The sequence below is a fragment of the Oncorhynchus clarkii genome, chromosome 5 (genome assembly GCF_045791955.1).
Source record: "Oncorhynchus clarkii lewisi isolate Uvic-CL-2024 chromosome 5, UVic_Ocla_1.0, whole genome shotgun sequence".
Lineage (NCBI taxonomy): Eukaryota > Metazoa > Chordata > Actinopteri > Salmoniformes > Salmonidae > Oncorhynchus > Oncorhynchus clarkii.
In genome coordinates this window covers 97,463,518-97,489,963 of record NC_092151.1, presented here as the reverse complement: position 1 = coordinate 97,489,963, position 26,446 = coordinate 97,463,518, and the positions used below count along the sequence as shown (strand labels likewise).

Here is a 26,446-nt window from a genome sequence, read left to right as displayed (position 1 = left end):
ATGTGATACCGGAAATGTCTAGTCGACATGTGCAGCTTCAAAACAACACCAGCAAATTATTTTAGACCTTTTCCATAAGTCGCTTCTGTCATCAGAATTGATTGCATTTTCAGCAATGATTCAATATTGCGAAAAGGTTTTGTAGCTAATTTCCTAGAACTGTAGTAATAATGCGTTGTTTTGGTCTCACTCACTTCCCAGTGACATTGTTAGTGGCAACGTTAGCTGGCTAACGGTAGCTAGCTAGTTCGCTACATAGCTAGGCTACTAGCTAACGTTAGGAAACCGTTATCATGTCAACCATAAAGTATTGTATGTTAGGTAACAATGTAGTTACACGTTTATTCCACAAAAGGACCTATTCACGGTGTGTACAGTTGAAGCAGCAGCAGTTTTACTGCGCAGAGAACTGGCTTAAGTTACTAACAAGTTATAAATGCCATAAGAGATCACATCATGTCAATCAATCATCATATCAGTATATCTCACAATATGGGCTTCAACGTCACAGAGCTACAACAGTGTCATGGCAGACATCTATCCCCTTACAACACAGACGCTTTTCACTGTCAACATACCAGCTGAAAATTAGGGATGACGACCATACCCCAGGACATGAAAGCCTGGGCAGGGAGGAGGACGATTATATAGATGACAGTGAGATAGATGAGCTGTTTCAGCACCAGATCCCTATGGTCGGAGAGGGAGACCACCGCATCTTCATCGTCCATCCTGATGTGAAATGGGGAAGCAGGAAGCAGTACCTTACCACAGGTTAGTGGAAACTCAGGAGCTGGCCATTAAACCATGTAAGGCAGTTATGTCATTAGGGTGGGTATAATTTGTGGAATGTTCCAACAGGAATCTGTTCCAAAAACTTCGTAAAGTACAAGGTTGCCAACAAACAACGCATACAGAGTGGCATGATCAATTCAACTAGTTGACGAATAGGCATCAACTCACCACGTAGCTTGTTCTTAATTAATGTTTGTCCATCGGCTACCAGAGTGAGGACAGACATTTTCTGGAATAAACGTAGCCCACTCCCTACCCGGTATCTTATTCTGCCGCTATACAACTTTGTACACGTTGTTTGTTAACAACCTTGTTATTTACAACGTTTTTGGAACAGATTCCTGTTGGAATGTCCCACAAATTATACCCACCCATGTCATAATGAGTTCCAAATGACACCCTGTTTCCCGGGGTCCTCCTATGGACCTTGGTCAAAAATAGAACATTGTAGGAGGCCATTTGGGACGAAGCAGTTCTGTCATGTGTCTCTTTCACAGCCAATCTGATGATGGCGGAGGCAGTGGGTTTGGTCAACACTCTACACAACTGGAGTGTCATCGACAAGATCATCCTCTCCACCAAGACACCAGAGAAAAAGATGATCTTTGGCAAAGGCAACTTCCAGACGCTCACAGGTCTGCCTGTTTTAACCCCATAACTTACCCTCGCCCTAACCCTGTTTCATGAAGTCTGTTCTCTCTCCCTGACACGATTTGACAGGCAATGTTTGGTGATATGTAATGTGAGTCACTATTTAGCATTACTGTATTGAGTCCAGAATCCTATTGTGATTTTTTTTTTTTTTCAGAGAGAATCAGAAGAACTCCGGGAGTAACTGCTGTGTTTGTCAATGTGGAGCGTCTGTCCCCTGCCTCAGAGGTGAGAGTGGGAGACGAGAGCTTTACCCATGCACTACAGTGTAGATTGAGTCTTTATTGTCCCATAGACCTGTCACAATATGGCATATGGCTGCATAGACTTGACTCTGATAGTATGTTTTCCTTTCAGAAAGAGTTTGAGGAGGCGTGGGGGGTGAAGGTGTTTGACAGATACTCTGTGGTTCTCCATATCTTCCGCTGTAATGCCAGAACCAAGGAGGCCAAGCTACAGGTCTCCTTGGCTGAGATTCCACTGCTCAGGTAGCGTCCTAGTATTTTACCTATATATCACCCAAGTATTCATACTAATATAATACAATGTATAAAGTCAGAAAGGTAGAGGCGAAGCGAGAGGGATTACTGAGCCCAAAATCTGTCTTATCCAGCAGGTGGTGTTTTCGCACACCAATCAAGGAGATTTTGTATGGAGGTCAATGAATGGCGAATTTGGTTAACAGAAATTGGAATGGCTTATTTGCTACGAGTGGCTTATTTGATCGAATAGAACTCTCGGAATGATTAGGTTGTTATGAGTGTACTGATATAAGTAGGACACAAAACATCCTGGTAGGGCTGTACCTGAAAGAAGAAAAAAAAATCTTGGTTGACCGAAAGTCGTCTATTCCTTCGACCAATCGATTGCTCAACATTTTTAAACATGTATTTTACCATATATAGACACAGCCAATTTGTTTTAATATGATCAACGATGTGCTTTGAGTTTGTCTGATGCTTTAAGCTTACTGTTTGATGCCTCGAGGGCGCAAGAGTTCGAGATACCCAGAAGAATAAAACCTTAACCTGACCCAACTATTCTCCTCCTGCTCCTGCTGCCTCTCTCCGATTCTGCCATTACTCTCCTGAAGTTGACGCAAATAGTCTACACGAGGAGTTGGCAACCTTTCTCATGTGGAATGACAATATATCTGACCATTTCTACCGATCTGCGTGCCAGTTATGGTTTTCATATGCACATTTTTGTGAAACAGTTTCATTTAATTTATAATACACTTTGTATCTTAAAATCATTGTCATGTGGTTTTAAATTCTATCCAAATTAATTACTTAAAAATCATACAATGTGATTTTCTGGATTTTTGTTTTAGATTCCGTCTCTCACAGTTGAAGTGTACCTATGATAAAAAAATTACAGACCTATCTTCCGAAAAAACTCTTAAAGACCTAGTAATATTGTACATCAATAGCAGTCAATATTAATCGTCACCTTATTTCAGTTTTATTTATTTTATTTATTTTTATTTTACCTTTATTTAACCAGGTAGGCAAGTTGAGAACAAGTTCTCATTTACAACTGCGACCTGGCCAAGATAAAGCAAAGCAGTTCGACAGATACAACAACACAGAGTTACACATGGAGTAAAACAAACATACAGTCAATAATACAGTATAAACAAGTCTATATACAATGTGAGCAAATGAGGTGAGAAGGGAGGTAAAGGCAAAAAAGGCCTTGGTGGCAAGGTAAATACAATATAGCAAGTAAAACACTGGAATGGTAGTTTTGCAATGGAAGAATGTGCAAAGTAGAAATAAAAATAATGGGGTGCAAAGGAGCAAAATAAATAAATTAAATACAGTTGGGAAAGAGGTAGTTGATAGGGCTAAATTATAGGTGGGCTATGTACAGGTGCAGTAATCTGTGAGCTGCTCTGACAGTTGGTGCTTAAAGCTAGTGAGGGAGATAAGTGTTTCCAGTTTCAGAGATTTTTGTAGTTCGTTCCAGTCATTGGCAGCAGAGAACTGGAAAGAGAGGCGGCCAAAGAAAGAATTGGTTTTGGGGGTGACTAGAGAGATATACCTGCTGGAGCGTGTGCTACAGGTGGGAGATGCTATGGTGACCAGCGAGCTGAGATAAGGGGGGACTTTACCTAGCAGGGTCTTGTAGATGACATGGAGCCAGTGGGTTTGGCGACGAGTATGAAGCGAGGGCCAGCCAACGAGAGCGTACAGGTCGCAATGGTGGGTAGTATATGGGGCTTTGGTGACAAAACGGATTGCACTGTGATAGACTGCATCCAATTTGTTGAGTAGGGTATTGGTAGGATGGTCAGTTTTACAAGGGTATGTTTGGCAGCATGAGTGAAGGATGCTTTGTTGCGAAATAGGAAGCCAATTCTAGATTTAACTTTGGATTGGAGATGTTTGATATGGGTCTGGAAGGAGAGTTTACAGTCTAACCAGACACCTAAGTATTTGTAGTTGTCCACGTATTCTAAGTCAGAGCCGTCCAGAGTAGTGATGTTGGACAGGCGGGTAGGTGCAGGTAGCGATCGGTTGAAGAGCATGCATTTAGTTTTACTTGTATTTAAGAGCAATTGGAGGCCACGGAAGGAGAGTTGTATGGCATTGAAGCTTGCCTGGAGGGTTGTTAACACAGTGTCCAAAGAAGGGCCGGAAGTATACAGAATGGTGTCGTCTGCGTAGAGGTGGATCAGAGACTCACCAGCAGCAAGAGCGACCTCATTGATGTATACAGAGAAGAGAGTCGGTCCAAGAATTGAACCCTGTGGCACCCCCATAGAGACTGCCAGAGGTCCGGACAACAGACCCTCCGATTTGACACACTGAACTCTATCAGAGAAGTAGTTGGTGAACCAGGCGAGGCAATCATTTGAGAAACCAGATTGCATAGCAGAGAAGGTATGGTGAGATTCAAAATGGTCGGTAATCTGTTTGTTGACTTGGCTTTCGAAGACCTTAGAAAGGCATGGTAGGATAGATATAGGTCTGTAGCAGTTTGGGTCAAGAGTGTCCCCCCCTTTGAAGAGGGGGATGACCGCAGCTGCTTTCCAATCTTTGGGAATCTCAGACGACACGAAAGAGAGGTTGAACAGGCTAGTAATAGGGGTGGCAACAATTTCGGCAGATAATTTTAGAAAGAAAGGGTCCAGATTGTCTAGCCCGGCTGATTTGTAGGGGTCCAGATTTTGCAGCTCTTTCAGAACATCAGCTGAATGGATTTGGGAGAAGGAGAAATGGGGAAGGCTTGGGCGAGTTGCTGTTGGGGGTGCAGTGCTGTTGACAGGGGTAGGAGTAGCCAGGTGGAAAGCATGGCCAGCAGTAGAAAAATGCTTATTGAAATTTTCAATTATGGTGGATTTATCAGTGGTGACAGTGTTTCCTATCTTCAGTGCAGTGGGCAGCTGGGAGGAGGTGTTCTTATTCTCCATGGACTTTACAGTGTCCCAGAACTTTTTTGAGTTAGTGTTGCAAGAAGTAAATTTCTGCTTGAAAAAGCTAGCCTTGGCTTTTCTAACTGCCTGTGTATAATGGTTTCTAGCTTCCCTGAACAGCTGCATATCACGGGGGCTGTTCGATGCTAATGCAGAACGCCATAGGATGTTTTTGTGTTGGTTAAGGGCAGTCAGGTCTGGGGAGAACCAAGGGCTATATCTGTTCCTGGTTCTAAATTTCTTGAATGGGGCATGTTTATTTAAGATGGTTAGGAAGGCATTTTTAAAAAATATCCAGGCATCCTCTACTGACGGGATGAGGTCAATATCCTTCCAGGATACCCCGGCCAGGTCGATTAGAAAGTCTCATCTCAGTCTCATCTGAAAGTTGTAAATTCTTGGTTATCTTCACGAACCCTGGCTAACAAGTTGAATCAGCAATACAAAATTGGGTTTAATTATTTATTTATTAAATACCTAACTAATCACACAGAATTACATATACACAGAATGAATCATAACTTGATTACAAATTATGTCATAAAGGAAGACGTCCCTAGCGGACGTAACAGATATGACTACGCAAAGAAAGTGGGTTGGGTTTGAGTGAAAGAGCGGGAAGACTGAAGAACAAAGGGAGAAGCGATGTCTCTATCGGGCCGTAGGCAGCCACTCTATCGTAAATACAGAATCTTGTGCATTCTAAATTACCGCCTATTTGGGAAAGGAAAATATATTTACTCTGAGCTGCGCTTAAATAGGTTGGTGGTAGATGGAAGGCCGTGTTGCCCAACAGAGTCCTTTGAAGAGTGTCTCTGAACGGGAACAGGATACGTTGTAGTGTCGTCGACGGGATACTCTGTCTGTCCTCTCCTAGCTCACGTTTATAGCGGCTGATAACTAGAATCTGAATCTGATAACTATAATGTGTAGACTTTCCACTGTACCTTTTATGTCATCCTATCATTGATGAGAATGTCTCAGATGACAACCGAACTGACATCATACTCATTAAGTACCAACGCATACGTTCAACTGGTTGGATTACCAAAATATGTCTAATTTCTCCCCAGCTTCTGATGTTCCCAGAATCTCTATGTTAACCAAGGGATTTTCAATAGTCACATCAGTAGGGTAGAGAGAGGAAAAAGGGGGAGAGGTATTTATGACGGTCATAAACCTACCCCCAGGCCAGCGTCATGACACTGGGGTGCATGAGCGTAATTTCAGGGTGGAATCTCGTGATCTGGTCCATTGGACTGCGAATACTGCAGATCAGATGATCAGAGTCATGGCTTAAACAGTTAAACTAGAGGTTGGGAGAACCTGCCCCCACCCAGTCTAATATTCTGAATTAGTCTCTGACATTTACATTACGAGAGTCAGATAGGGGTTTGCTTGAGAGGGGACTCACTTTTATTCCTATACCTTCAGCGACGGACAGGGAGGCTCTGAGAAGGGACATTCATATCACAGACGTATGAAAATGTTGGATCATTTAACTACAGATTCAATACCATTTATAAAAAGATCAAAATGGGAACCCGATTTGGACTCTCTCTCAGCCAATACAAAGGCTCTTTAGGCAGGCCATAGAAGCCTGTTCTCGGATCTCATAGAAAAGTGGATAAGGACTGAGAAAGAACAGATAGCGTTCAAGAATTGAAGGAAAAATCAGGACATAAGTGATTAAACCAGCGGATAAGGATTCAAAAAGATTTATTTTGGATAAAACACAATATTTAATAGAGGCAAACAGACAATTGAACAATGTTCAGCACTATATACACTGCTCAAAAAAATAAAGGGAACACTGAAACAACACAATGTAACTCCAAGTCAATCACACTTCTGTGAAATCAAACTGTCCACTTAGGAAGCAAAACTGATTGACAATAAATTTCACATGCTGATGTGCAAATGGAATAGACAACAGGTAGAAATTATAGGGAATTAGTAAGACACCCCCAATAAAGGAGTGGTTTTGCAGGTGGTGACCACAGACCACTTCTCAGTTCCTATACTTCCTGGCTGATGTTTTGGTCACTTTTGAATGCTGGCGGTGCTTTCACTCTAGTGGTAGCATGAGACGGAGTCTACAACCCACACAAGTGGCTCAGGTAGTGCAGCTCATCCAGGATGGCACATCAATGCGAGCTGTGGCAAGAAGGTTTGCTATGTCTGTCAGTGTAGTGTCCAGAGCATGGAGGCGCTACCAGGAGACAGGCCAGTACATCAGGAGACGTGGAGGAGGCCGTAGGAGGGCAACAACCCAGCAGGAGGACCGCTACCTCCGCCTTTGTGCAAGGAGGAGCACTGCCAGAGCCCTGCAAAATGACCTCCAGCAGGCCACAAATGTGCATGTGTCTGCTCAAACGGTCAGAAACAGACTCCATGAGCGTGGTATGAGGGCCCGGCGTCCACAGGTGGGGGTTGTGCTTACAGCCCAACACCGTGCAGGACGTTTGGCATTTGCCAGAGAACAACAAGATTGGCAAATTCGCCACTGGCGCCCTGTGCTCTTCACAGATGAAAGCAGGTTCACACTGAGCACGTGACAGAGTCTGGAGACGCCGTGGAGAACGTTCTGCTGCCTGCAACATCCTCCAGCATGACCGGTTGGCGGTGGGTCAGTCATGGTGTGGGGTGGCATTTCTTTGGGGGGCCGCACAGCCCTCCATGTGCTCGCCAGAGGTAGCCTGACTGCCATTAGGTACCGAGATGAGATCCTCAGACCCCTTGAGACCATATGGTGTGGTTGGCCCCAGGTTCCTCCTAATGCAAGACAATGCTAGACCTCATGTGGCTGGAGTGTGTCAGCAGTTTCTTCAAGAGGAAGGCATTGATGCTATGGACTGGCCCGCCCGTTCCCCAGACCTGAATCCAATTGAGCACATCTGGGATATCATGTCTCGCCCCATCCACCAACGCCACGTTGCACCACAGACTGTGCAGGAGTTGGCGGATGCTTTAGTCCAGGTCTGGGAGGAGATCCCTCAGGAGACCATCCACCACCTCATCAGGAGCATGCCCAGGCGTTGTAGGGAGGTCATACAGGCACGTGGAGGCCACACACACTACTGAGCCTCATTTTGACTTGTTTTAAGGACATTACATCAAAGTTGGATCAGCCTGTAGTGTGGTTTTCCACTTTAATTTTGAGTGTGACTCCAAACCAGACCTCCATGGGTTGATACATTTGATTTCCATTGATAATTTTTGCGTGATTTTGTTGTCAGCACATTCAACTATGTAAAGAAAAAAGTATTTAATAAGAATATTTCATTCATTCAGATCTAGGATGTGTTATTTTAGTGTTCCCTTTATTTTTTTGAGCAGTGTATTACTCCCACATTCCTTACAGCTTGAAACTCAGAGGAAGATTAGAGAAATTATAAAAGATAAATATATTTCATCTAAACAAACGTATGGTCTACAGCGAGAAAGTTCTACCCATTGTTTGAAAGACATAAGGACCCAGGTTTATGGACGGTTCCCTTCCAGATACCCCCTCCCCTGACTGTCCCATTGTTTAAAAGACATAAGGACCCAGGTTTATGGACGGTTCCCTTCCAGATACCCCCTGACTGTCCCATTGTTTAAAAGACATAAGGACCCAGGTTTATGGACGGTTCCCTTCCAGATACCCGCTGGCTGTCCCATTGTTTAAAAGACATAAGGACCCAGGTTTATGGACGGTTCCCTTCCAGATACCCCCTGACTGTCCCATTGTTTAAAAGACATAAGGACCCAGGTTTATGGACGGTTCCCTTCCAGATACCCCCTGACTATCCCATTGTTTAAAAGACATAAGGACCCAGGTTTATGGACGGTTCCCTTCCAGATACCCCCTGACTGTCCCATTGTTTGAAAGACATAAGGACCCAGGTTTATGGACGGTTCCCTTCCAGATACCCCCTGACTGTCCCATTGTTTAAAAGACATAAGGACCCAGGTTTATGGACGGTTCCCTTCCAGATACCCCCTGACTGTCCCATTGTTTAAAATACATGTAATGTGGTAGAGTATATTGACTCCTTTCTCAACCCCTTATCTCAGAAGCATCCCAGTTATGTAAAGGATACTATTAATGTGTTAATAAGGAGCATCCCATCTATGTAAAGGATACTATGAATGTGTCAATAAGAAGCATCCCATCTATGTAAAGGATACTATGAATGTGTCAATACGAAGTATCCCATCTATGTAAAGGATACTATGAATGTGTCAATACGAAGCATCCTGTATATGTAAAGGATACTATGAATGTGTCAATAAGAAGCATCCCATCTATGTAAAGGATACTATGAATGTGTCAATACGAAGCATCCCATCTATGTAAATGATACTATGAATGTGTCAATACGAAGCATCCCATCTATGTAAAGGATACTATGAATGTGTTAATAAGGAGCATCCCATCTTGTTAAAGGATACTATGAATGTGTTAATAAGGAGCATCCCGTCTATATAAAGGATACTATGAATGTGTTAATAAGGAGCATCCCGTCTATATAAAGGATACTATGAATGTGTTAATAAGGAGCATCCCATCTTTGTAAAGGATACTATGAATGTGTTAATAAGGAGCATCCCATCTTTGTAAAGGATACTATGAATGTGTTAATAAGGAGCATCCCATCTTTGTAAAGGATACTATGAATGTGTTAATAAGGAGCATCCCGTCTATGTAAAGGATACTATGAATGTGTTAATAAGGAGCATCCCGTCTATATAAAGGATACTATGAATGTGTTAATAAGGAGCATCCCGTCTATGTAAAGGATACTATGAATGTGTTAATAAGGAGCATCCCGTCTATGTAAAGGATACTATGAATGTGTTAATAAGGAGCATCCCGTCTATGTAAAGGATACTATGAATGTGTTAATAAGGAGCATCCCGTCTATGTAAAGGATACTATGAATGTGTTAATAAGGAGCATCCCGTCTATGTAAAGGATACTATGAATGTGTTAATACGGAGCATCTCATCTATGTAAAGGATACTATGAATGTGTCAATAAGGAGCATCCCGTTCTATGTAAAGGATACTATGAATGTGTCGATAAGGAGCATCCCGTCTATGTAAAGGATACTATGAATGTGTTAATAAGGAGCATCCCGTCTATGTAAAGGATACTATGAATGTGTTAACAAGGAGCATCCCATCTATGTAAAGGATACTATGAATGTGTTAATAAGGAGCATCCCATCTATGCAAAGGATACTATGAATGTGTTAATAAGGAGCATCCCATCTATGTAAAGGATACTATGAATGTGTCAATAAGGAGCATCCCAGTTACAGGGGACTGCCCTTTCTGGGACCACCTCACCTATTGGTAAAAATGGTATCTTGGTTTTAACTAGAGGGTCATAAAATGAGTGGGTTAATTGTCTATGTGCCTGTCCACTCTGTACTCCTTGTGGGTAACAGCTTATTTTCCCCTTATGCCTGACCTCAACCCTAACCTCAACCCTAACCTCAACCCTAACCTCAACCCTAACCTCACCCCTAACCTCAACCCTAACCTCAACCCTAACCTCAAACCTAACCTCAACCCTAACCTCACCCCTAACCTCAACCCTAACCTCAACCCTAACCTCACCCCTAACCTCAACCCTAACCTCAACCCTAACCTCAACCCTAACCTTAAATTAAGACCAAAAAGCAAATGAATTTGGACTTTGTAGCTGTGGTAACTAGTGAAAAGCGTTGTGCCTGTTGTTCACACACATAGCATGGTTTTTCCTGATCTGAGCCTCCTCCCGACTGCCTTCCAAGACATTTATTTTCATTGTTAAAGCGGCTGTTAGAGTATCTGGTAAATATAATGGATAATATGTGGTAAAGTAGATTTTTCCAGTATGTGATCCACAGCACCCACTAGTGTCATTTTAATGCACCTCCATTGAAACAGATTCTTAACTGTTTTGAACACTGAAATACTATTGAACATGGTGTTTTCCAACATGTACACAATGTGTTCTTCTGACAGATCCCGTTTGAGAAATGAAGTGGCCAACTTGGACCAGCAGGGTGGGGGCTCCAGATACATTATGGGTTCAGGTAAGCCTACAGGAATATGGCTGCTCCTGGGAACCTGTGGATGTCTCTGCTTCCTCACTTACTGTACTGTAAGTTAGTCTGTATAAGAGCACCAGTTAAATTCCTTTGTCTAGGTGACTAACCCCTCCCTCCCTGTTGTCGAGGCGACTAACCCCTCCCTCCCTGTCTCTCGGTGACTAACCCCTCCTTCCCTGTTGTCTAGGCGACTAACCCCTCCCTCCCTGTCTCTCGGTGACTAACCCCCCCCCCCCCCCCCTCCCTGTCTCTAGGCGACTAACCCCTCCCTCCCTGTCTCTAGGTGACTAACCCCTCCCTCCCTGTCTCTTGGTGACTAACCCCTCCCTCCCTGTCTCTAGGTTACTAACCCCTCCCTCCCTGTCTCTAGGTGACTAACCCGTCCCTCTCTGTCTCTAGGTGACTAACCCCTCCCTCCCTGTCTCTACGTGACTAACCCCTCCCTCCCTGTCTCTAGGTGACTAACCCCTCCCTGTCTCTAGGTGAGACGCTGATGGAGGTACAGCAGAGAGTTTTGCAGGAGAGAGAGCTGAAGATCTGCTCTGCTCTGCAACATCTGAGGAGGAAGAGACACCTGCTCCGCTCCCAACGCAAAAACAGAGACTTCCCCATCATCTCTGTTATGGGCTATACCAACTGTGGTGAGATGCGTGGTTATGGACTATACCAACTGGGGTGAGAGACAGGGGTTATGGGCATTAACAACTGTGGTGAGAGACGGGGTTATGGGCTATACCAACTGTGGTGAGAGACGGGGTTATGGGCTATACCAACTGTGGTGAGAGACGGGGTTATGGGCTATACCAACTGTGGTGAGAGACGGGGTTATGGGCTATACCAACTGTGGTGAGAGACGGGTTATGGGCTATACCAACTGTGGTGAGAGATGGGGTTATGGGCTATACCAACTGTGGTGAGAGATGGGGTTATGGGCTATACCAACTGTGGTGAGAGACAAGGTTATGGGCTATACAAACTGTGGTGAGAGACGGGGTTATGGGCTATACCAACTGTGGTGAGAGACAGGGGATTGTGGGCACAGGAGGTTGGTGGCACCTTCATTAGGGTGAACTGGCTTGTGGTAATGGCTGGAGCGGAATCAATGGAATGGTATCAAAAATGTATTATGGATCCCCATTAGTTCCTGTCAAGGCAGCAGCTACTCTTCCTGGGGTTTATTATGGATCCCCATTAGTTCCTGTCAAGGCAGCAGCTACTCTTCCTGGGGTTTATTATGGATCCCCATTAGTTCTTGCCAAGGCAGCAGCTACTCTTCCTGGGGTTTATTATGGATCCCCATTAGTTCCTGTCAAGGCAGCAGCTACTCTTCCTGGGGTTAATTATAGATCCCCATTAGTTCCTGCCAAGGCAGCAGCTACTCTTCCTGGGGTTAATTATAGATCCCCATTAGTTCCTGCCAAGGCAGCAGCTACTCTTCCTGGGGTTTATTATGGATCCCCATTAGTTCCTGTCAAGGCAGCAGCTACTCTTCCTGGGGTTTATTATGGATCCCCATTAGTTCCTGCCAAGGCAGCAGCTACTCTTCCTGGGGTTTATTATGGATCCCCATTAGTTCCTGCCAAGGCAGCAGCTACTCTTCCTGGGGTTTATTATGGATCCCCATTAGTTCCTGTCAAGGCAGCAGCTACTCTTCCTGGAGTTTATTATGGATCCCCATTAGTTCCTGCCAAGGCAGCAGCTACTCTTCCTGGGGTTTATTATGGATCCACATTACTTCCTGCCAAGGCAGCAGCTACTCTTCCTGGGGTTTATTATGGATCCCCATTAGTTCCTGCCAAGGCAGCAGCTACTCTTCCTGGGGTTTATTATGGATCCCCGTTAGTTCCTGCCAAGGCAGCAGCTACTCTTCCTGGGGTTTATTATGGATCCCCATTAGTTCCTGCCAAGGCAACAGCTACTCTTCCTGGGGTTTATTATGGATCCCCATTAGTTCCTGTCAAGGCAGCAGCTACTCTTCCTGGGGTTTATTATGGATCCCCATTAGTTCCTGTCAAGGCAGCAGCTACTCTTCCTGGGGTTTATTATGGATCCCCATTAGTTCCTGCCAAGGCAGCAGCTACTCTTCCTGGGGTTTATTATGGATCCCCATTAGTTCCTGCCAAGGCAACAGCTACTCTTCTTGGGGTTTATTATGGATCCCCATTAGTTCCTGCCAAGGCAGCAGCTACTCTTCCTGGGGTTTATTATGGATCCCCATTAGTTCCTGCCAAGGCAGCAGCTACTCTTCCTGGGGTTTATTATGGATCCCCATTAGTTCCTGCCAAGGCAACAGCTACTCTTCCTGGGGTTTATTATGGATCCCCATTAGTTCCTGCCAAGGCAACAGCTACTCTTCTTGGGGTTTATTATGGATCCCCATTAGTTCCTGCCAAGGCAGCAGCTACTCTTCCTGGGGTTTATTATGGGTCCCCATTAGTTCCTGCCAAGGCAGCAGCTACTCTTCCTGGGGTTTATTATAGATTCCCATTAGTTCCTGCCAAGGCAGCAGCTACTCTTCCTGGGTTAATTATGGATCCCCATAAGTTCCTGTCAAGGCAGCAGCTACTCTTCCTGGGGTCCAGCAACATTAAGGAAGTTATAAACAATTTAAAAAACATTATAATACATTTCACAACAGATTTCACAATACATTAAGTGTGCTCCCTCAGACCACTACTCTACTACCACATATCTACAATACAATACTGTTATCGTGTGTGTGTCGGTTACGTGTGTAAGCATGTGTCTGTGCCAACGTTTGTGTTGCTTCACAGTCCCCGCTGTTCCATAAGGTGTATTTGTATCTGTATTTATAAATCTGATTCTCCTGCTGCATCAGTTACCTGATGTGCTTCTTCACCTGCATTGCTTGCTGTTTGGGGTTTTAGGCTGGGTTTCTGTACAGCACTTTGAGATATCAGCTGATGTACGAAGGGCTATATAAAATAAATGTGATTGATTGATTGATGTAGAAGAGAGTTCCATGTAGTCATGGCTCTATGTAGTACTGTGGAATAGAGTTCCATGTAGTCATGGCTCTATGTAGTACTGTGGAATAGAGTTCCATGTAGTCATGGCTCTATGTAGTACTGTGCTCCTCCCATAGTCTGTTCTGGATTTGGGGACTGTGTAGTCATGGCTCTATGTAGTACTGTGCTCCTCCCATAGTCTGTTCTGGATTTGGGGACTGTGTAGTCATGGCTCTATGTAGTACTGTGCTCCTCCCATAGACTGTTCTGGATTTGGGGACTGTGTAGTCATGGCTCTATGTAGTACTGTGCTCCTCCCATAGACTGTTCTGGATTTGGGGACTGTGTAGTCACTCTTATTTACTGACTATTACACCTCCAGAAGCACTTATTTAATATCTAATTAAAATATTGTCTCTTCTGCCTGTTCATTACTGTTAAACTCCTATCCCTCCTCCAGGTAAGACGACTCTGATCAAGGCGTTGACTGGTGACGCTGCGCTGCAGCCTAGAGATCAGCTGTTTGCCACGCTGGACGTCACGGTGCACGCCGGCACGCTGCCTAGTCACATGACTGTGCTTTACGTGGACACCATCGGCTTCCTGTCCCAGCTTCCTCACCGGCTCATAGACTCCTTCTCCGCCACGCTGGATGACGTCACTCACTCTGTATGTTACAACACTTTTCATTTCAAAATGTTTACAATTCATCCCAAAGGTGTTCCATAGCGTTACATTTTCCCTTCACTGGAACTAAGGGGCCTAACCATAACCATGAAAAACAGCCCCAGACCATTATTCCTCCTCCACTATGGGGCAGGTAATGTTCTCCTGGCATCCGCCAAACCCTGATTAATTAACCGGACTGCCAGATGGTGAAGTGATTCATCACTCCAGAGAACACGTTTCCACTGCTCCAGAGTCCAATGGCAGTGAGCGTATCACCACTCCAGCTGACGCTTGGTATTGCACATGTTGATCTTAGGCTTGTGTGCGGCTGCTAGGCCACGGAAACCCATTTCATGAAGCTCCCGAAAGGTTCTTGTGCTGACGTTGCTTCCAGAGGCTGTTTGTAACTCGGTCGTGATGCAACCGAGGACAGACAATTATTACGCTCTACGCGCTTCAGGACTTGCCGGTCCAGTTCTGTGAGCTTGTGTGGCCTACCACTTTGTGGCTGAGACGTTGTTGCTCCTAGACGTTTCTACTTCACATTAACACCACTTGCAGTTGACAGGGCAGCTCTAGCAGGGCAGAAATGTGATTAACTGACTTGTTGGAAAGATGGCATCCTGTGACGATGCCACGTTGAAAGTCACTCAGCTTTCAACGTGGCCATTCTACTGCCAATGTTTGTCTATGGAGATCGCATGGCTGTGTGCTCGATTTTACACACCAGTCAACAACAGGCGTGGCTGAAATAGCAGAATCCACTAATTTGAAGGGGTGTCCACATACTGCTGTATAGATAGTGTTCTTTCTCCTCGTTCTGTCCCCAGGACCTGATAGTTCATGTGAGAGACATCAGCCACCCAGAGACTGTGAACCAGAAGGAGAATGTGTTGAATGTCCTGAGGAACCTTCAGATCCCAGACAGACTGCTGAGCTCCATCGTAGAAGTCCATAATAAGATTGATCTGGTGGACAGGTGAGGAGAATAACATTCACATACAGTCTTGTACAGCTAACCTTGTGGGGACACACAATTCAGTCCCATTCAAAATCCTATTTTCCCTGAACATAACCCTAACCCGTACCCTAATCCTAACCTTAACCTGAAAGTCTAACCTTAAACCCAACCCTAGCTCCTAACCCATACCCTAATCCTAACCTTAACCTGAAAGTCTAACCTTAAACCCAACCCTAGCTCCTAACCCGTACCCTAATCCTAACCTTAACCTGAAAGTCTAACCTTAAACCCAACCCTAGCTCCTAACCCTAAAACTAACCCTAGCGCCTAACCCTAGCTCTTAACCCTAGATCCTAACCCTAAAACTAACCCTAGGTCTTAACCCTAAACCCAACCTTAGCTCCTAACCCTAAACCCAACCCTAGCTCCTAACCCTAAACCCAACCCTAGCTCCTAACCCTAAAACTAACCCTAGCTCCTAACCCTTAAACTAACCCTAGCTCCTAACCCTAAACCCAACCCTAGCTCCTAACCCTAGCTCCTAACCCTAGCTCCTAACCCTAAACCCAACCCTAGCTCCTAACCCTAGCTCCTAACCCTGAACTTAATTCTAATTCTAACCTTGACCCTAAACCCCACTATTCTTGTGGGGACTTTTGGTCCACAAGTAGTTAGAACGGTTAGATCAACACACTCAAACACTTCGGTGAGATGCAAAATAAAGTATGTTGAGGGGAGGAACTAAAGCATGTTGAGGGGAGGAACTAAAGCATGTTGAGGGGAGGAACTAAAGTCTGTTGAGGGGAGGAACTAAAGCATGTTGAGGGGAGGAACTAAAGTCTGTTGAGGGGATGGAACTAAAGCCTGTTAAGGGGAGGAACTAAAGTCTGTTGAGGGGATGGAACTAAAGCCTGTTGAGGGGAGGAACTAAAGTCTGTTGAGGGGAGGAACTAAAGCCTGTTGAGGGGAGGAACTAAAGTCTGTTGAGGGGAGGAACTAAAGCCTGTTGAGGGGAGGAACTAAAGCCTGTTGAGGGGATGGAACTAAAGCCTGTTGAGGGGAGGAACTAAAGCCTGTTGAGGGGAGGAACTAAAGCCTGTTGAGGGGATGGAACTAAAGTCTGTTGAGGGGATGGAACTAACGTCTGTTGAGGGGAGGAACTAAAGCCTGTTGAGGGGAGGAACTAAAGCCTGTTGAGGGGATGGAACTAAAGCCTGTTGAGGGGAGGAACTAAAGTCTGTTGAGGGGATGGAACTAAAGTCTGTTGAGGGGAGGAACTAAAGCCTGTTGAGGGGATGGAACTAAAGCCTGTTGAGGGGAGGAACTAAAGCCTGTTGAGGGGAGGAACTAAAGCCTGTTGAGGGGAGGAACTAAAGCCTGTTGAGGGGAGGAACTAAAGTCTGTTGAGGGGATGGAACTAAAGTCTGTTGAGGGGATGGAACTAAAGTCTGTTGAGGGGATGGAACTAAAGTCTGTTGAGGGGATGGAACTAAAGCCTGTTGAGGGGATGGAACTAAAGTCTGTTGTGGGGAGGAACTAAAGCCTGTTGAGGGGAGAAACTAAAGTCTGCCAGATGTATATGTGACTATGCTGTTTATCCATATATACGTTCTTATCATTCATTACATGGATATGTTGTCCTCCTCAGCTATGAGCCCTCTGAGCCCAACAGCCTGCCTATCTCTGCTCTGAGAGGACAGGGTCTGGAGGAGCTGAAGATAGTCGTAGAAGAAGCTATAATGAGATCTACAGGGAAACAGGCCCTGACTCTCCCTGTGGACCTCAGCAGCTCCCAGTTAAGGTAAGGTTAAAAGTATTGGAATCAAGCCACATACTGTGAGTGACTGCTACAGTACAGTAGCAGTCACTTTGAACAACCTTATTCATATGACATTACATGTCCACTTCTTCTGATTTTTCTTCTTCTGCTTCTTCTGCTTCTTCTTCTTCAGTATATACAGTAAGTACGGTGAATTCAGAAAGTATTCAGACCCCTTGACTTTTTCCACATTGTGGATTTAATATGGATTTTTTAAATTCTCAGCAATCCACACACAGTACCCCATAATGATGAAGTGAAAACAGGTTTTTAGATTTTTTTGCAAATGTATTCAAAACGTAAAACAGAAATACCTTATTTACATAAGTATACATAAGTAGAATGAATTGTCCGTAGAGCTCCGAGACAGGATGTGTAGAGGCACAGATCTGGGGAAGGGTACCAAAACATTTCTGCAGCATTGAAGGTCCCCAAGAACACAGGGGCCTCCATCATTCTTAAATGGAAGAAGTTTGGAACCACCAAGACTCTTCCTAGAGCTGGCCGCCCGGCCAAACGGAGCAATCAGGGGAGAAGGGCCTTGGTCAGGGAGGTGACAGAGCTCCAGAGTTCCTCTGTGGAGATGGGAGAACCTTCCAGAAGGACAGCCATCTCTGCAGCACTCCACCAATCAGGCCTTTATGGTAAAGTGGCCAGTTGGAAGCCACTCCTCAGTAAAATGCACATGACAGCCCACTTGGAGTTTGCCATAAGGCTCCAAAAGACACTCAGTCCATGAGAAACAGGGGATGGGGGGGGCTTTGGATCACTACTGGCTGTAAGCGAACGGGTGATGCGCGTTTGGAGCAAGGCTCAGCCATTCAATCACATAACAACAGAATGCAGCGCAGCACGCGACTGAAGAAACACGAGACAATCAATTTGGTAGTTCCAGTATCAACGCGCTCTGGAAAGAGCGGGAGAGAGGAAAGGCAGTTTGCCAGTTACAGCAGCGCGTCCCCTGAACGGTAACGAAGAGGTAGATGAGAAGCTTGACCATGGAGACCGGGGGTTGAGAATGTGACGAAGCCTACTTCATGAGCTGGTACTGAAAAACAACTGGCATTTGGAAAGTTTGAGGTGAGGAAGAAAGTGGTGGACAAGTATTGTTAGCATTGTTAAGTATCTTGCTAGCTGGATCGAATTCTCTGTTAGCTAGCCAGAAAAATGTTGCGCAACATTAGCCAATTTAACTGATCAAATAATTTAGTTTATGGTGTGAAATTATTATACAGGCTGTCATGGTAACAAGCGTTCTATTATAAATGCTGTTGTGGTAACAAGCGTTCTATTATAAAGGCTGTTGTGGCAACAAGCGTTCTATTATAAAGGCTGTCATGGTAACAAGCGTTCTATTATAAAGGCTGTCATGGTAACAAGCGTTCTATTATAAAGGCTGTCGTGGTAACAAGCGTTCTATTATAAAGGCTGTCATGGTAACAAGCGTTCTATTATAAAGGCTGTCATGGTAACAAGCTTTCTATTATAAAGGCTGTCGTGGTAACAAGCGTTCTATTATAAAGGCTGTCATGGTAACAAGCGTTCTATTATAAAGGCTGTCATGGTAACAAGCGTTCTATTATAAAGGCTGTCATGGTAAAAAGCGTTCTATTATAAAGGCTGTCGTGGTAACAAGCGTTCTATTATAAAGGCTGTCATGGTAACAAGCGTTCCATTATAAAGGCTGTCGTGGTAACAAGCGTTCTATTATAAAGGCTGTCATGGTAACAAGCGTTCTATTATAAAGGCTGTCGTGGTAACAAGCGTTCTATTATAAAGGCTGTCATGGTAACAAGCGTTCTATTATAAAGGCTGTCATGGTAAAAAGCATTCTATTATAAAGGCTGTCATGGTAAAAAGCGTTCTATTATAAAGGCTGTCATGGTAACAAGCATTCTATTATAAAGGCTGTCATGGTAACAAGCATTCTATTATAAAGGCTGTCATGGTAACAAGCGTTCTATTCTAAAGGCTGTCGTGGTAACAAGCGTTCTATTATAAAGGCTGTCATGGTAACAAGCGTTCTATTATAAAGGCTGTCATGGTAAAAAGCGTTCTATTATAAAGGCTGTCATGGTAAAAAGCGTTCTATTATAAATGCTGTCGTGGTAACAAGCATTCTATTATAAAGGCTGTCATGGTAACAAGCATTCTATTATAAAGGCTGTCATGGTAACAAGCGTTCTATTATAAAGGCTGTCATGGTAAAAAGCGTTCTATTATAAAGGCTGTCATGGTAACAAGCGTTCTATTATAAAGGCTGTCATGGTAACAAGCATCCTATTATAAAGGCTGTCATGGTAACAAGCGTTCTATTATAAAGGCTGTCATGGTAACAAGCATTCTATTATAAAGGCTGTCATGGTAACAAGCGTTCTATTATAAAGGCTGTCATGGTAACAAGCATTCTATTATAAAGGCTGTCATGGTAACAAGCGTTCTATTATAAAGGCTGTCATGGTAACAAGCGTTCTATTATAAAGGCTGTCATGGTAACAAGCATTCTATTATAAAGGCTGTCATGGTAACAAGCATTCTATTATAAAGGCTGTCATGGTAACAAGCGTTCTATTATAAAGGCTGTTGTGGTAACAAGCGTTCTATTATAAAGGCTGTCGTGGTAACAAGCGTTCTATTATAAAGGCTGTCATGGTAACAAGCATCCTATTATAAAGGCTGTCGTGGTAACAAGCGTTCTATTATAAAGGCTGTTGTGGTAACAAGCGTTCTATTATAAAGGCTGTCGTGGTAACAAGCGTTCTATTATAAAGGCTGTCATGGTAACAAGCGTTCTATTATAAAGGCTGTCATGGTAACAAGCGTTCTATTATAAAGGCTGTCATGGTAACAAGCGTTCTATTATAAAGGCTGTTGTGGTAACAAGCGTTCTATTATAAAGGCTGTCGTGGTAACAAGCGTTCTATTATAAAGGCTGTCATGGTAAAAAGCGTTCTATTATAAAGGCTGTCGTGGTAACAAGCGTTCTATTATAAAGGCTGTCATGGTAAAAAGCATTCTATTATAAAGGCTGTTGTGGTAACAGGCGTTCTATTATAAAGGCTGTCATGGTTAACTGCAATATTAGTGTATATTTTTTTCTCAAGACTTGAGTGTCATTTGCAGTAAAGTCTAGGCAACAAATAATATTGGATTGCTTTCTTTACATGTTTTAGCTGTGTGTTAGGTTCACATTAACCACTTTTTATTTTACACACAGAGACCTGGCATGAGAGCTCATGTGAGTCCAGTTCAGGTATTGCATGGTCTGGCCAGCTATGGGTGGTAGCTAGTCCAGTTCAGATGAAACATGGTCTGGCCAGCTATGGGTGGTAGCAAAATAGGTACAGATGAGGACAATGCACTCCAGCATTTTACAGATGGCATTTCGGCTGTTGAATGGCCTCCTGTTGAATGGCTTCCTGTTGAATGGCTTCCTGTTGAATGGCCTCCTGTTGAATGGCCTCCTGACACGTGGCAGTGCAGTTCCATGTCTCTGTCATTATTAACTGCCAGAGGGGAGGGCTCATGGTGAAGTGTGCCTATCGAAGATAGTTCTGGGAGATTCAGGATGGCTTTGACATTGAGGAGGTGCAATTCTTATCATATGTGAAGGCCCAGTAAGTTGATGGCATTTCTTGTCAATGAGTGTTGTGTTGGTTGATTGTTATGAACACCTGCCTTATGAGCTTGTTATCATATGTGGTTGCATTCTCCCCATACACCATAATATCACCAAGTTGACATGTACGGCAACTCCAGGGCAGATGTGTAGTCAGAGCATGGGTGGACCGACTGGCAAGTGTTTTCACTGACATCTTCAACCTCTCCCTGACCGAGTCTGTAATAACCTACATGTTTCAAGCGGACCACCATAGTCCCTGTGCCCAAGGAAACCTGCTGCTGCCTTCCATCGCTCAGACTGCTCTATCAAATCATAGACTTAATTATAATATAATAAACACACAGAAATACAAGCCTTAGGTTATATTCTTTCCTTTCATTAGAGCCTCCCAGTTGTAGAGCTAGGGAGAGGGTGTCAGGTTGGTCTATAGAGCCTCCCAGTTGTAGAGCTAGGGAGAAGGTGTCAGGGTTGTCTATAGAGCCTCCCAGTTGTAGAGCTAGGGAGAGGGTGTCAGGGAGAACCTTCCAGGAGGACAACCATCTCTGCAGCACTCGACCAATCAGGCCTTTATGGTAGAGTGGCCAGACAGAAGCCTCTCCTCAGTAAAAGGCACATGACAGCCCGCTTGGAGTTTGCCAAAATTCACCTAAAGGACTCTGACCATGAGAAACAAGATTCTCTGGTCTGATGAAACCAAGATTTAACTCTTTGGCCTGAATGCCAAGCATCACGTCTAGAGGAAATCTGGCACCAACCCGATATAACATCTCTGGAGACCTGAAAATAGCTGTGCTGCAACGCTCTCCATCGAACCTGACAGAGCTTGAGAGGATCTGCAGAGAAGAATAGGAGAACCTCCCCAAATACAGGTGTGCCAAGCTTGTAGCGTCATTCCCGAGAAAACTAAAGGCTGTAATCTCTTCCAAAGGTGCTTCAACAAAGTACTAAGTAAATAGTCTGACTACTTATGTAAATATGATATTTAACTTTATATAATTTTATTACATTTGCAAAAAATTCTAATAACCAGTTTTTGCTTTGTCATTATGGGGTATTGTGTGTCATTTGATGAGGGGGAAAAAACAATTTAATTAATTTTAGAATAAGGCTGTAACGTAATTTTTTATTTTTTATGTCAAGGGGTCTGAATACTTTCCAAATGCACTGTATGACTGGTTTCACATTTGTCTCCAGCTATTGTAAGGTCAAATATATCTACAACAAGTGTAATTTATATTTACAATCCCCTTCTCCAAAGGGATCATTTACCTAGCTCTTATCAATAGCACTTATCAATAGCTCTTATGAAGTTGTAAATAACGGTGCATGGAGAATGGTGTCTCATTTAATGCGGCATATCTGTAGACACACCTCCATTAATACAGTGTATCTGTAGACACGCCTCCATTAATACAGTGTATCTGTAGACACACCTCCTCCACACCTCCATTAATACAGTGTATCAGTAGACACACCTCCTCCACACCTCCATTAATACAGTGTATCTGTAGACACACCTCCTCCACACCTCCATTAATACAGTGTATCTATAGACACACCTCCATTAATACAGTGTATCAGTAGACACACCTCCATTAATACAGTGTATCTGTAGACACACCTCCTCCACACCTCCATTAATACAGTGTATCTATAGACACACCTCCATTAATACAGTGTATCAGTAGACACACCTCCATTAATACAGTGTATCAGTAGACACACCTCCTCCACACCTCCATTAATACAGTGTATATGTAGACACACCTCCATTAATACAGTGTATCAGTAGACACACCTCCATTAATACAGTGTATCAGTAGACACACCTCCATTAATACAGTGTATCTATAGACACGCCTCCATTAATACAGTGTATCAGTAGACACACCTCCATTAATACAGTGTATCAGTAGACACACCTCCATTAATACAGTGTATCAGTAGACACACCTCCATTAATACAGTGTATCTATAGACACACCTCCATTAATACAGTGTATCAGTAGACACACCTCCATTAATACAGTGTATCTATAGACACACCTCCATTAATACAGTGTATCAGTAGACACACCTCCATTAATACAGTGTATCAGTAGACACACCTCCATTAATACAGTGTATCAGTAGACACACCTCCATTAATACATTGTATCAGTAGACACACCTCCATTAATACAGTGTATCTGTAGACACACCTCCATTAATACAGTGTATCAGTAGACACACCTCCATTAATACAGTGTATCTATAGACACACCTCCATTAATACAGTGTATCAGTAGACACACCTCCATTAATACAGTGTATCTGTAGACACACCTCCATTAATACAGTGTATCTGTAGACACACCTCCATTAATACAGTGTATCTGTAGACACACCTCCATTAATACAGTGTATCAGTAGACACACCTCCATTAATACAGTGTATCTGTAGACACACCTCCATTAATACAGTGTATCAGTAGACACACCTCCTCCACACCTCCATTAATACAGTGTATCTGTAGACACACCTCCATTAATACAGTGTATCTGTAGACACACCTCCATTAATACAGTGTATCAGTAGACACACCTCCTCCACACCTCCATTAATACAGTGTATCTGTAGACACACCTCCATTAATACAGTGTATCTGTAGACACACCTCCATTAATACAGTGTATCTGTAGACACACCTCCTCCACACCTCCATTAATACAGTGTATCAGTAGACACACCTCCTCCACACCTCCATTAATACAGTGTATCTATAGACACACCTCCATTAATACAGTGTATCAGTAGACACACCTCCTCCACACCTCCATTAATACAGTGTATCTGTAGACACACCTCCATTAATACAGTGTATCTGTAGACACACCTCCTCCACATCTCCATTAATACAGTGTATCAGTAGACACACCTCCATTAATACAGTGTATCTGTAGACACGCCTCCACCACACGTAATTTATTTGATCTCCACCCCCAAATGATTAGCAGGTGAATAGCGGTTGAGTAGTGGGTGAATAGCAGGTGAATAGCGGGTGAGTAGTGGGTGAATAGCAGGTGAATAGCGGTTGAGTAGTGGGTGAATAGCGGGTGAGTAGTGGGTGAATAGCAGGTAAATAGCGGTTGAGTAGTGGGTGAATAGCAGGTGAATAGCGGGTGAATAGCAGGTGAATAGCGGTTGAGTAGTGGGTGAATAGCGGGTGAGTAGTGGGTGAATAGCAGGTGAATAGCGGTTGAGTAGTGGGTGAATAGCGGGTGAGTAGTGGGTGAATAGCGGGTGAATAGCAGGTGAATAGCAGGTGAATAGCGGGTGAATAGTGGGTGAATAGCGGGTGAGTAGTGGGTGAATAGCAGGTGAATAGCGGGTGAATAGCAGGTGAATAGCGGTTGAGTAGTGGGTGAATAGCGGGTGAGTAGTGGGTGAATAGCAGGTGAATAGCGGTTGAGTAGTGGGTGAATAGCGGGTGAATAGCAGGTGAATAGCGGTTGAGTAGTGGGTGAATAGCGGTTGAGTAGTGGGTGAATAGCAGGTGAATAGCGGGTGAATAGCAGGTGAATAGCGGTTGAGTAGTGGGTGAGTAGTGGGTGAATAGCAGGTGAATAGCGGTTGAGTAGTGGGTGAATAGCGGTTGAGTAGTGGGTGAATAGCAGGTGAATAGCGGGTGAATAGCAGGTGAATAGCGGTTGAGTAGTGGGTGAATAGCGGGTGAGTAGTGGGTGAATAGCAGGTGAATAGCGGTTGAGTAGTGGGTGAATAGCGGGTGAAAAGCAGGTGAATAGCGGTTGAGTAGTGGGTGAATAGCGGGTGAGTAGTGGGTGAATAGCAGGTGAATAGCGGTTGAGTAGTGGGTGAATAGCAGGTGAATAGCGGGTGAATAGCAGGTGAGTAGTGGGTGAATAGCAGGTGAGTAGTGGGTGAATAGCGGGTGAGTAGTGGGTGAATAGCGGTTGAGTAGTGGGTGAATAGCGGTTGAGTAGTGGGTGAATAGCGGTTGAGTAGTGGGTGAATAGCGGTTGAGTAGTGGGTGAATAGCGTTTGAGTAGTGGGTGAATAGCGGTTGAGTAGTGGGTGAATAGCAGGTGAATAGCGGTTGAGTAGTGGGTGAATAGCGTTTGAGTAGTGGGTGAATAGCAGGTGAATAGCGGTTGAGTAGTGGGTGAATAGCAGGTGAATAGCGGTTGAGTAGTGGGTGAATAGCGGTTGAGTAGTGGGTGAATAGCGGTTGAATAGCAGGTGAATAGCGGTTGAGTAGTGGGTGAATAGCAGGTGAATAGCGGTTGAGTAGTGGGTGAATAGCGGTTGAGTAGTAGGTGAATAGCAGGTGAATAGCGGTTGAGTAGTGGGTGAATAGCAGGTGAATAGCGGTTGAGTAGTGGGTGAATAGCGGTTGAGTAGTGGGTGAATAGCGGTTGAATAGCAGGTGAATAGCGGTTGAGTAGTGGGTGAATAGCAGGTGAATAGCGGTTGAGTAGTGGGTGAATAGCAGGTGAATAGCGGTTGAGTAGTGGGTGAATAGCGGTTGAGTAGTGGGTGAATAGCGGTTGAATAGCAGGTGAATAGCGGTTGAGTAGTGGGTGAATAGCAGGTGAATAGCGGTTGAGTAGTGGGTGAATAGCGGTTGAGTAGTAGGTGAATAGCAGGTGAATAGCGGTTGAGTAGTGGGTGAATAGCAGGTGAATAGCGGTTGAGTAGTGGGTGAATAGCGGTTGAGTAGTGGGTGAATAGCAGGTGAATTACATGCTGTTCTCGTGCTTTAGTTCAACTTCAGAATACGCAGAGAGAAAAGTGCATATAAAGGAAATGACGTTCCATTTATGCTTAACTCAGGTCGGAATGAGGGCCTTTCAGAATAGGTTTTACAATGATATTTATCATGTTTAAGGCTTAATTTACCCCCATTCTATATCTCTAACCATTCATCTCCCAACGAGCCAGGACACAGCCTGCCTGAGATCCTCTGGCAGGCCACTGTTGACCATTCATCTCCCTATAAGCCAGGACACAGCCTGCCTGAGATCCTCTGGCAGGCCACTGTTGACCATTCATCTCCCTATGAGCCACTATGATGTCAATCACTTTGTTACTTGTATTGAAAAGCGCAATATAAATAAAGTTATTAACTTCTCCTTCGTGTGTTTCCAGCTGGCTGTACAAGGAGGCAACAGTTCAGGAAGTGGACGTTAACCCAGATGAAGGTTCCGCTGTCGTCAAGGTGATCATCAGTGCTGCTGCGTACGGACGCTACAGGAAGATGTTCTTAGGTAGTTAGAAACACTGCAGGTCTAAACCCTGGATGATTGACAGGAGGCTTTATTGAAGCCACCGCGCAGCAATAGAAATGCATTTATTATATTACAGACACCTTAATGCAGACTTCAAAAATGTTTTATGTTAGCTTAACATACAAATAAAAACATTTTCCTTAATAAAGTATTTATTTTTTGAG

The 26,446-nt window shown here is 44.1% G+C and overlaps 1 protein-coding gene across 1 annotated transcript; it reads left to right on the top strand.

The window, feature by feature from the left end:
• LOC139409597 (GTP binding protein 6 (putative)) lies at positions 1–26,430 on the top strand. Its single transcript, XM_071155002.1, has 10 exons — positions 1–774; positions 1,293–1,430; positions 1,604–1,674; positions 1,804–1,934; positions 10,868–10,938; positions 11,436–11,594; positions 14,383–14,591; positions 15,422–15,570; positions 17,201–17,353; positions 26,143–26,430. Exons 1-10 carry the CDS (start codon positions 294–296, stop codon positions 26,267–26,269), a joined length of 1,689 nt encoding a protein of 562 aa, XP_071011103.1. The 5' UTR covers positions 1–293; the 3' UTR covers positions 26,270–26,430.
• The last annotated feature ends 16 nt before the right edge of the window (positions 26,431–26,446 follow it).

Bases quoted from the DNA above. Each gene is read 5' to 3' on its own strand.
- LOC139409597 (XM_071155002.1), top strand. From the start codon at position 294: ATGTCAACCATAAAGTATTGTATGTTAGGTAACAATGTAGTTACACGT. The intron at 1,431-1,603 runs GTCTGCCTGTTT...TTTTTTTTTCAG, and splicing joins CAACTTCCAGACGCTCACAG to AGAGAATCAGAAGAACTCCG. The intron at 10,939-11,435 runs GTAAGCCTACAG...CCCTGTCTCTAG, and splicing joins CAGATACATTATGGGTTCAG to GTGAGACGCTGATGGAGGTA.